This window comes from Anoplopoma fimbria, chromosome 1 (genome assembly GCF_027596085.1).
Source record: "Anoplopoma fimbria isolate UVic2021 breed Golden Eagle Sablefish chromosome 1, Afim_UVic_2022, whole genome shotgun sequence".
NCBI classification, from domain to species: Eukaryota; Metazoa; Chordata; class Actinopteri; order Perciformes; family Anoplopomatidae; genus Anoplopoma; species Anoplopoma fimbria.
In genome coordinates, this window is record NC_072449.1 from 20,586,737 (window position 1) to 20,598,856 (window position 12,120).

Genomic DNA, 12,120 nt, shown 5'->3' on the forward strand with positions numbered 1-12,120 from the left:
ATTTGAAAATGTCATCTTGGGCTCTGGGTACCGATGATTGACATTTTTGACTGTCATAATGATTGGCAGGTTATTCGATATATCGAAATTGTCTGTAATTTACTTTTCTTCTCTTTTCGCCTGTTACTAGTGACGTGCTAACATTGCTAACATTGCTTCAAATCTGTGCTGGAGAGGGGATAGGGCAAGCGTGACTGTTTACCACGCACCCAGTTAATGTCGAAGTAAAGTCACACTGACAAATGTGCTTTTTCAATAGTATAACATAATGAGGCGTTTTAATGGAAAGCTACAAATACACCTTAAACATTAATCCAGGTAAACAGGCCAATTGAACCTGGTGTAATGAGTTGTGTGAGGGGTCAGCTTGGTTTTCCATTCCTAGCACCAAAAAGACACTTATTTTCTCATTAAAAAGAAATGCTAATTACCAGGGGGCAGTTACACACTTAAGGTAAACATACAAGTAGATCTCTAGGTATTCTCAGACCACTGCCATAACAAATAAATAACTGCCTTTGTCCCACCCTTGTTTCCTGTTAGATGTCCCCTTGTCTTTTCCTTTGCGTGGTCTGAGCTTAACAGTGTACGTTCTGCTTGTGGCACCAGTTGTGATGTTGTCTGATATGCTATCATCAACACTACTTTGTATCTTGGCAGTTTAAGCCATATCAGTATGCCAGCTGTAATATCTGCCATTGCTTTTACTGAATTCAGAACCTGGGAGTCACTGATACACGTAGCCCCGAGCTGCAAGGCTCCAAGGATCCCAGCATTTAAAAAAAAAAAAAAAATAGCATTTCTCTTCTGTGGCTACAGCTTTTGCAGTAGCTTTTATATCAGACATGGCTCAGGTCACTGATAAAATGCTCATCTGTTAACCCCCCACTGATGTCTATATGTTTTTGAGTCAGTTTGGAAAAAGACTGCTTTCATACTGATAAGATATAGAATTAACTGGCTCTAAAGCTGATTGATATAAACAAATGTGTGCTGCAGAAAGTATTACAATTGATATTCATCCCTTCCCTCCCTCTTCCAGCCCACATTTCAGGTTACTGAGAAAAAAAAGAAGATATTCTCCCTTTTGGATGCAAATGCAATAAGGAATAAATAAAAGAAAAGCAGGTCTTTCAGGTCCAGCAGAATACTTAGCATCAAGACTAAGAAAGGACGTGAATTTGACAGAAGAAAAACTGTCTCACGGTGCCACTTTAAATTCAGGTGCTTAAGTAAAACTTAATGCGATTGTACCGGAGCCAAATTAGCTGTCCATATAACAAAGAGCGTCAATTACAGCCGCCTTCGCTTTCTTCATAATCTCCTTTTGCTTTAACCCAAGCGCTCATTTGCATACAAAAGGCGAGTAATCCGCCATAATCTTACGAAAACACGTGCATTTTCCTCAGCCTCCTCCTTTATTCTTAACATTCAGGATTATAATTGCACTTCAGTTTATATCTCTGCAAGATAATTACCCTGATTATATTAAAAATAAGAATGCCACATTGTCCCAGTCTCAGACGGAGTTCCGACACGTCCTCGGGCTGCTCTGCGGTCCTGATGCCTCCAGGACGTCCCGCCTCTGGTCTCCGGCTCTCGGCCCGGCCGCCCTCACCCTGCCCTGACCGCCCCTCTCGTTCTCCGCCAGCAAGTTGTCATCCGACCGGTCTCTGTGCATCGCCATCTCCTGCATGCTTTCCTCATACGTGGGCAAATACTTGACCTCATCGTACGCCGGCAGGTTCGGAGAGGCGACGTCCCCGAGGCTGTACGTCTCCGGGTGGTACCGGTCCAGTAGGGAGTCCTGGGACGCCGATGCGTGCCCGTGAAAGAGGGAGGGCTCCTCGCTGCGGTCATTATTGTGTGGGTGACGGCGGGGCCGCGGGCAGATGATCCTCTGAATGAAGTAGCCCATGGCGAACAGCAGTAACAGGATCAGGATGCCCGACAGCTTCCGCGTAAACCAGCCAACATTGTCGAAGAAGATGTGGATGGGGAGCTTGCAGCAGCGCACCGCGGAGCTGGCGCTGCCGTTCCCGGTGACGATGGGCGGGCAGCACTGGTGGCCGTCGCTGCACTGGACCTCCCCGCAGTTCCGAAGGGCTTGACAAGCGGAGACCAGACAAGCCGACAAAAGGGTGCCAGTGGTCCCGCGCGGTGTCCTGCTGCCGCCCGGCAGACGGGACGACATCATTGCTGGATCTCCCGTGGGGGGTTTTGGAAGTGTTTGATGTGTTGCGTCGTGCGTCGTTAGTCCAGCTCAGGTGTTTACAGGTTTTGTTTGTTTTTTTGATTCCCAGCTGTGCACTAATCATCTAGACTCCTCTCATCCGGAGTCTGCAGCGCGGAGTGGGACAGCAGGTGCCCCCCCCCCCCTCGCTGACGACGACCTGTCTGCTCTGTAGTATGGGCGATAGCAGTGGAGCCCCATCAGTGATGAGCAGAGAGTCATGAATAATCTCACATCATCATCATCATCATCATGACAATAAAAACCTGTGCAATACATTACACATTACACTGTGCAATAATAGTTAAAAAAAAGTTAAAATAGTTGTTGTTGTTTTTTTCTGTCTGTAAATATAATATTTCAGTTATTGTTGTTTTTTCTACTGTTTTTTTTCATTGCTTATTTATAATACTTGTTTTATTTTATTTTTCATTTTTTATTTTTTTATCTTGTCTTCTTCTAGTATGTCTCTTGTGTGCACTTTACTCTACGCTGCTGTAAGCCTGCAAATTACCCCACTGCGGGACTAATAAAGGATTATCTTATCTTATCTTATCTTATCTTATCATTATTACGTGAAGACATTAAAGTCTTCTGCCCAGAAGTCCTCATATCAGCTCAACAGATATGGTCCCCATCATTTGACATGGTCACATTTTCAACCTTACCTGAACTGTCCTGCTCTAGAGACGTGCTACCCCAACTATTTCATATTAACAGCCACCTCTCATTAAATGCAATGTTTGCTGTGCAGAGCCCCATGATTTATATTCTGTAGGGAATCCGGTACATGTAGGAGGAATGACAACCAAGAGAAATCCTTATGTCTAGTCTAGGGGGCGGCTGTGGCGTAGTGGAGAGCAAGGTATTCTCCAATCAGAGGGTCGGTGGTTCGATACCCGGCTTCGGCAGTCGATGTGTCCTTGGGCAAGACACTTAACCCCAAGTTGCTCCCGAAGGCTTGCCATCGGTGTGGACTGGATGTTGCATGAATGTTAGTTAGAGTCTGAGGCTAGCCTGTCATCAGTGTGTGAATGGGTGAATGATATGTAATATACTACTGACTGTAAGTCGCTTTGGATAAAAGCGTCTGCTAAATGACTGTAATGTAATGTAATGTAGTCACCATTATGCAGTGATGGAGGGAGTATTGAGGTCATTTACACGCAAGTACACGCCGCAATACTGCAATATATAAATACTTTATCACAAGCAAACGTCCTGCAGATCCTAAAAATGTAATCGAAGTAAAAGTATAGGCAAAATTCACTTAGTAGTAGCATTTTTGCTGTTGTAGTTGGATGAGGTGGAGCTGTATACTTTACTTAATATGTGCTGGTTGGTAGGTAAATCTGTAACAGTACCTCACATTATTTAGGTAGGATTTTCCGTCTCATTCTTAATTACAAGTAAGTCAAATTTGTACACAGTTCTTGACTAAATCTACTCAAGGATCCCTGCAAGTCCCGAGAACCCACTTCTTAATCCATCACCCCCAAAAGAATAAACCTTGCTTTTAACTTGCACCTTTTCTGAATCCTGCTCTGACACAGTGCCAGATGGAACCATAAAAGGTGACTTCCCCTGATATGGCGCCAACAGAGATACCCCTCTCATAAAAAATGGATACTTCTTGCATTGTGGTTTGTAATTGCCCCCCATTAGATGAGTGTCTGGATTCACATTAGTCCAGAATCACCCCAGAGGACCATGTGTCTTCAGTGTTGAAGAACATAACCATAAAAATTAAAACTCCAGTTTAAATGGAAGTCTCCTCGCCCAATGTGTTAAATTACACTTTGGATGTCTCTTTGGAAAAAATCCGACAAAGAGAGATGTTTCAGTAAGCTGCTCTACAAGTATGGAATGTTAACTGATTAATTAAACCAGTCTGCATAATTTGTTGTTTTGCAACGAAACAGTTACTGTGTGAATCATTTTCTGCAGTTGTTTTATGGAGTGATCAAGGTCACTTTCAAAGCCGTATGTCATTATTGGATCTAAAAGGATTCTGAGTGAAAAGGATTATGATATAAAGACAGAACAATGAAGAATTTAGCTTGTTAGAGTTAAAATAAATCTAAGTGACGAGCTATAGCCTCGACAGTTTTTTGTCAAGTCCTCATTGTGTAAATCATGTGCGGGGAACCTTTTAAATTAAAGGCACATTTCACCCCCTCCTGTCTTCATGTTACTCTTTGTCACTAATAGTCAGTCTGTGTTCCTTTCTTTTCTTAACAAGGCCTAATGCACAATACAACAAATCTAATTACGGGAGCATTATGATGTGAAATTCAGTAGAAGGGTAACATCAGGTAACCTAATTTATGCAGCATCGTATTTCTTTCTATAATCTGGCCAATTAGGGAAACATGATCTCAGGGCACTTTTCTAACCAAATAAACAAATACACAATCAATAGCCTGTGGACAGTGGCTCTGAGAGAAACCCCTTTCAGTTCCTTTATTTCCAGGGCTTTCCCGGCACTTCTGCTATTCTGCTGAGCAATAGCTAGTTCTTATTGACATGTATAGAGAACAACTGCTATTTTCGATCACAGCTTTGACTCTCTACAGGGTCTGGAAAAGGTAAAAAATTCTCCACAGTATAGAAAAAAAACTTGAGACCATTCGGCTTTTTAATCACATCCAAATCAAACCATTTAAGCAGTTAAGATAATATAATAACATAACAAATAATTAGACTAAAGTATAAATGAAAGTTCATTACATTCAGTCATTTTCCCATTTTTTTATTGTTTTCCCTCATCATGAGGATTTGATGACAAAATATAAAAAATACTCCCTTCATTTTGCTCTTTTATTTGGTCTATTTCTCTTTCTGACTATTTCTCCTCCTCAACTCTATTTCCAGCTCACCACATCCTGCCTCTTTTTCCTTCGTTTACTGAAACCCACCACAAAGTGCTGTTCTTGTGTGAGTAAGATTGATTATATACATTCCCTCCTTATCTCTTTCCCCCCTTTTTTTGTTCTCCATCCATCTAGTAGCAGCTTTCAGCAAACACATCACACTCATTGGAGACCAACTATATCTGTGTTTAACTATGTTCTTTTTTCTCTCAATGTGCATAGTATATTTAGAGATATACAGATATACATATTTACAGATATACAGAATTTATATCAAGATTTATAGAATTTCTCTGCTCTAACAGATGTCTTGAGACCTTGTGAACGCTTGATGCAGACAGAGTCAGAAACATAGATTCTGGTAGGCCAATGTAGATGATAAAGAAGATTGAGATGAAATACATTGCAGGGTACGACAAATCCGTTAACACCAGCAACGCAAAAGGCTGATTTGCTTCTGTTGCGTTAACTGACAAAATAATTTGAAGTAGCAACCTCCTGAAGGGCTAAGAATTAACGCAATGATAAATGTGCTCTGCTGTATGCCTCCATTAATCTGGTACAAAGGTCTCTTGTGTTGTGCTTAATAATTCAGTTTTATGGAGTCCATTAGCCTGGTGCATTGATGAATGGCAGCGTTCATTTTCATGTGTCAGAGACGTTGATGTACGGACCGCCCAACTGTCAATGTCACGGTTATCGCGTTTGCATTAATTATGAAACAAAGAGAGCCTTGTCAAGCCCCGAGCTTTGTTAATGGACCCACTGATGGTTCTGGTTTAGTTTGTACCAGAGCAGAAGTCACAACCTCAGGTTTACTGCCCTCAGACCAACTTCAGCCTCTGAAGCTCTTTTTCTTACTGTATTTAAGGAACAAATCTGATCTGTACATGTCGTTATAATTTGTATAGTAACAATGCAGTGTCACACATATATCTGCTCTGTTGTGAAAGTACGTGTTAGCATAGTTATGTCTGAATTTGCAGACTATGGGGGATTAATCCACAAGTACAGGCTTGTTCAACGTGTGAGTTCGTCTAAATACTGTATCTGTACAGTTCCAAGCCCAGATTCACAGGATACTTGTGTGGGTGTCATCAGTGCCTGTGTCTTCCCATCAGCGTGAACTCTAATAAAAATCAGGGCCTGCAGTCAGTGTAGATTATGTGAATTCAGAAAGTCCCAAACCACAACTATTTCACACCCACGTACTTCCTCTAATCTTATCGCTCTGCTGGCTCAGAGGTCTTTAAATGGACAAGATTGTGTGTGTGTGTGTGTGTGTGTGTGTGTGTGTGTGTGTGTGTGTGTGTGTGTGTGTGTGTGTGTGTGTGTGTGTGTGTGTGTGTGTGTGTGTGTGTGTGTGTGTGTGGGAAACTATGTTTATATCTTGTTTGTATGGGGAAACTATGTTTATATCTTAGTTTGTTTTGTGCCTCCCAGGACGATATGCATTTAAGAGAGACATGGCAAATGGAAGCGAGAAGGGATGACATGTGATGTCACGGACAGACTTGATGTAAAACACTGCATGGTGTAAACTTTCTGCTTTGCCTCAGAACTCAACTGAGCAAGCATGGATGTGGTCACATCTAGCAAATCGGTTTGAAAGAAAGTGTTCGCTTCTTACCTTTATGTGGCTTGTTCTCCCAGCGTGTAGATTTTGGCTCAGAGAGGAATTATGATCCTGACGTCCTTTGAGGAGAAAACCTGCTCTAAGAGGCCAAAAATCCTTAACAGAAGAGGGAAAGGGGTAAAATCCCCTTTCTGTCTCAAGGGAATCACTCTCAGTGCTCTTAATAAATCTGATGACTGGGGAGTTTTTTGCTGAGCTGGTCAGTTTGACTTTATAGTGAATAACTGGATATAGCTGTATGCCTTATAGGCCATAGTATGCTGCTATCATTTAGACAGGTTTGATGATGGATGATAGCACTAAGTGATTTGACTCAGCGTTGCTGCTTGCTGTTCAAATGGGAACTTCATGTTGCCAGGAAAGATGTATATAGATATAATGTATATCAACCACTGTCTCTTTACCTTTTGGGAATGCTGCCATTTCACGCTGCTACAGACATAACCAACACAAGATCATAAACTTTTACTCTCTGTGTAAGAAATTACATTTCGTTAACTATTAATAAGGAAGGAGGCTTTACTCTTCAGGGGAGCTGTTTTTCTGTTGTTAAACTCTGCGATGTTATGTAGCTTAGGATGGAGATTCAGAATGTGCGTACACAATTACAGTGACCCTTTTTTTATTATGCCTTATTGTATTTCAAACAAATCTAATGTACCCACACTCAAAAAAAACACTGTCAGGTTTAATGGGGGAAATTCTCATCAGAGAGAAGTGAGTGTGAATCATTAGGGGGAACACAAACAGCTTTTCCTAGACTGCTAATCCCCCAGCCAACCTCATTTTCCCCCTAAGATAACCCGTCTACCGACACCCAGCTGCTGATGACTCAGTTACTGAGACTAAGACTCATACATACACATAGAAATCAGACAGCCACTTTGAGGTTAAATATAGGATAAAGTTTTCCCATTCCCACATGTTTTGAGTGTAGGCGAGCAGGGGATTTTTGACCCCCTGCCTCCGCACTACTGTGCTGAGTCACTCTGAAAGGGTGGGGGGGGTCTAGACTATGGCCTTCAGTCGGGTCCCTCATATCAAACTCCCACATTACATACCAGGACTCGTCCTTTGTGGCCACTGAATGCACAGAGTTCCCTTAGGGCTCTGAAATAAGAATTTGAAAAAATAAAAAGAGAAAGAGGCCATGACACAACATACAATTTACAGAAATGCTGCGTGTAATAATATAGAACAATAAGTGGAGGGTTTGTGTAAAAGATGGTAGGGTGTAAACTAATGTGAGGGAAGAAAGGGAGAGGGGTATTCAACTCAGAAACTCACATCCAAGTTCCTCAGGGACCATGCAGACACTATACAATTTTTTTTATCCCTTTTACTGCCAAAAGTATGGTCTCCATTCCTCTATTTCTTCTCTCCATCCAGTTTTATGAACGTCCAGAGACAGGAAATCTGTTAATATTTCAAAATGCACAACAATTAAAGCCAATCCCCTCTGGTGAAAGGGCGAACAATGAAAGAGTCCCTGGACTTAAGACTGTGTAGGTGTTAAACACAAACAACATCAAGGACAGATGTTCCTAACATCTAAGAAAATACAAGATTCCCACATAATACAGATGTTTTTGGGACTAACTCAGATATCTTTCACAAATAATACATACCAAATCTTTGCACATAAAAGATCTAACCACTATATCATAAGGCTTCACTTCTTTAGCTCCATGTTCCCTCCAGTACTGTTGTTGTGCAAAGAGAGATTGCTCAAACCCACAAACAAAGAGAGATTGCTCAAACCCACAAACTTTTATTTTAAAAAGACACCAGGGATCAAGTCGAGATGAAATATTGCATGCCAAAGACTGGGCAATTACGTGTAGTTATTACTATTGGACTATTGGGTGTAGTCCACCCAATATAGCAAAACAGCTAGAAAATAAAATACCAATAGGATTTGAATATTTAATTCAATAAATGTAATATTAATAAAAAAATCGGTGGGACAAGTAAATAGAGAATATAGACAGAATGTGATACTCTCAAACAATGTTGTTTAATTGACCTGGAAGCCACTTTTTAGGATATATATTGAGCAGTCAAACTTTGTCTTTACCCACGTTAGCTGCACAGCTCAAGGGATCGCAATGTCAGCTGGTCTGTCAGTCCACCACTTTGGTCCAGACTGAAACTTTCGGATGGATTGTCATGGAATTTTGTACAACAATTCTGATTCCCAGAGGATCATTTCTACTGATGTTAATGAACCCCTGACGTTTCCTTTAGTGCCGCCATGAGATTAATAGTAAAGGTTTTGCATGAAATGTCTCCACAACTGTTAGAAGTACTGCCATGAAATTTGCCTAGACATTCATGTCCTCCTTTCAAATGATTTGTGCTAACTTTATCAGATCTTAACTTTTAATCTAGTATTATTACCAGGTCAAAATTGGTTGTGACCAGAATTATTGCCAAATATTTGCTAAACTTTAAGACGTACCTTGGTTGTACTTTGTTTTTAGTGCTCATTAGCAAATGTCATCATGCAACAGACAAAACATTCTACTGGTAAAAATTAGCATTTTAGAAATGTAAGGAATTGTCATTGTAAGTATGTTAGCATGCTCAAGTAAGCATTTTGCGCAAAGTACCGTTTTGCCTCAGTACAGATAGCAGAGTTGCTAGCATGGCTGTAGGTTCTTGTTCTTTGATTGCACGTTTCCTTCATCACACTACCTATGACACTGTAATTCAAAACTTTGAATGTATATTTTAAAAGAATGTTATCCACATCCACAGTTGAAATAAAAAGATATAATGACAAACAGCTTAGAGGGTGGTTTAGGTTTATTTTCTCATCTAAAAAACTGCACACTGAAAATAGAGAACAAAAGAAGTGCAAACTGTGTGGGTGAGGTGGAAAAAAAATACCCAAGGGACTCATAAAACATCTCAACCCAAGTGGAAAAAAGAATATGATGGCCCCAGCAAACCGAGGTGACTGCTGAAAAACAATAAAATGTAAAAAAAATAATAACGAAGAAACAAACAAATATAGGCCTTGGATAATAAAATGTGATCAAAGAGAAAGGGGGTTAGGGGAAAGTTTAGTACAAAGTCATTAGTGTTTGAATCCAAGTCCAAGAGTTAAAAATAAAATTACTTTCACTTTAAAAAACATTCTTCCATTGTTGATTCAAAACCATGTTTTCGAGAACAACAACACTGCTCTGCTTTTGTGCTTCCATAAAGGGATTTATCCATATTGATTGCACAGGAAAGAATTTTAGCGAACTGCCAACTCGTAGGCCCATGCATTATATATTATGCTGTTGGACGGGATTGACAGTGGTTGCCTCTGAAATCACTCATGGCTGGAGCATTGCTTCCATTTTCTATATGCAAAGGTGTTGCTCTTTGTCCCTGTTCACCTCTCTCCAGCTTCTTTATGCAGGTTTGCAGCAGCCACAACTATTTTGTTACTCGGGATGTTTACAGTGATAACTCAGCCCGGATGGCAAAATGACCAATTGAAATTGAAAGGATATGGAGTTCCTCCTTTCCAGAGTACGGGGACACCATGTATGTTATAAAGGGAATGTTTGAGCACACCGGTTATAGGTTTTCTTCCTGCCTGACTGAGCTTCTTTACATGTGTATGTGACTTTGTGTTATTTTGAGAGTGTGTCTATGTGATGGATAACGAGTCTGCACAATGAGGGCTCATATTAAGCCTCCAGGGTGCGTGACATCATCGTTTCCAAACAGGTTGGACAATCTGTGAAAAAAAAAAAAAAAGAAGCCCTGTCATAACACACACACACACACACACACACACACACACACACACACACACACACACACACACACACACACACACACACACACACACACACACACACACACACACACACACACACAATGAATGACTGTTTTACATGAGCCACAGCGGAGGGAAAGATTATGTCAGTTGTTTCTTTTGATTAAGACCTTTCCTTATACCTGTTTTTAAATGTTTCTAAAATATACCTTAGCTTGGCTTCTATGGTTACAATACAATGCAAATATATTTTACAGTATATATCATTTCCAGGGTGGTTGTTAAACCTTATTGATCAAGTCCAAGCCTTGTCTCAAGACTTTGAAACTTGACTCGCAAGTCAAAAAGTTTAGCATTTGTATACTGGAAAAAAAAAGGTAGCAAATTTCCAGTGTAGCATGCTAATTACAATAGCACAATAACCAAAATCCCGACAAACACTACTTAAACTGTGCAATAAACCTCTAGCTGCAGGTAGTGAACGATAGCATCTCTATATGAGTGAAATGTACAACGGCACTTCCTCTTTAGCAGCATCGCTGTATAGATGACAATGATGATTATCGATTTCATAAATTGTCGATATTGTTGGTGTTGACTGAAAAGTCTGAACCACAATTTGAAGGATTCAGATTACATTTTTTACAGGCAAGCATGATCCCCAGAGGATGCATCCTAGAGACTTTGGTTATCCTCTGACTTTTCGTCTTGCAAGACCTGGAGGTCATAGTTGTCACTGATCCACTGAAAAATATCAACATCTACTGGATGGATTGGCATAACAATGTGTACATACTGTATATTCATGGTTCCCAGGGGATTAATCCAAATGATTAACCACATGACCATCACAGCTGTGGTTTAGAGTACAATTTCTCCACAAATTGCTTACTTTATGTTTGTCATGGAATTTATTTCAGACGTCAAAGTTCCTCTCAATGTGAATTGTAACTTTGGTGATTTCTTAATTTTTACTGTATCCTCAGGTCAAATTTTTACATTTTGTCCAATACTTTGGTTTATGACCAAAAACCTGCAAAACTAAAGACATTCCTGTGATCCTAATCTTAAGTTTGTTTGTACTGCTGATAAGTAAATGTAAACTAAAATGAGTTAGCATTTAGCTCACAGCCCCACTGTGCCTTAGTACAGCCTCACAGAGTGGCTAGAGTGGCATTAGTCGTATTACTGATAAACATTATTGATTACTGAGGTCCATTCTTCTCAGCTTTTTGGTCTGCAGTCAAGTCTAATATTCAGGCAGTCAAGTCTCAAGGAAAACAATTTCCTCATCTTTTGTGACTCCAAATCATGTCCAAGTATTAAGTCTCAAGTCCCCATCAGCTCTGTAAATATCTTACTTGAAGTTATTTGATTGACTCCCTCCCTTCTTTTCTGAGCTAATCCTGTATATCACTTCCTCTCCTCTCGTCCCACCATAACCTCTTCTCCTGACCTTCCTAATCCTCTTCTCTTTTCCCCCTCTCCTCTACTTCTCTCGTTTATCTCCTCTAATTTCCTGAGGTATTGAGGGTATCGTCTCGCCACTGAGTCTGATGTGGTCCTGTCTATTTTTGCACTGAGGAGCTCCCCTGAT

General features: G+C 40.5%; 1 protein-coding gene across 1 annotated transcript; it reads right to left on the bottom strand.

The window, feature by feature from the left end:
- Window positions 1-1,475: 1,475 nt before the first annotated feature.
- LOC129096958 (uncharacterized membrane protein C3orf80) lies at window positions 1,476-2,194 on the bottom strand. The gene has a single exon (XM_054605642.1). It carries the CDS (start codon window positions 2,192-2,194, stop codon window positions 1,520-1,522), a length of 675 nt encoding a protein of 224 aa, XP_054461617.1. The 3' UTR covers window positions 1,476-1,519.
- Window positions 2,195-12,120: the final 9,926 nt, after the last annotated feature.

Coding starts and splice junctions, on each gene's coding strand:
- LOC129096958 (XM_054605642.1), bottom strand. CDS start 2,194: ATGTCGTCCCGTCTGCCGGGCGGCAGCAGGACACCGCGCGGGACCACT.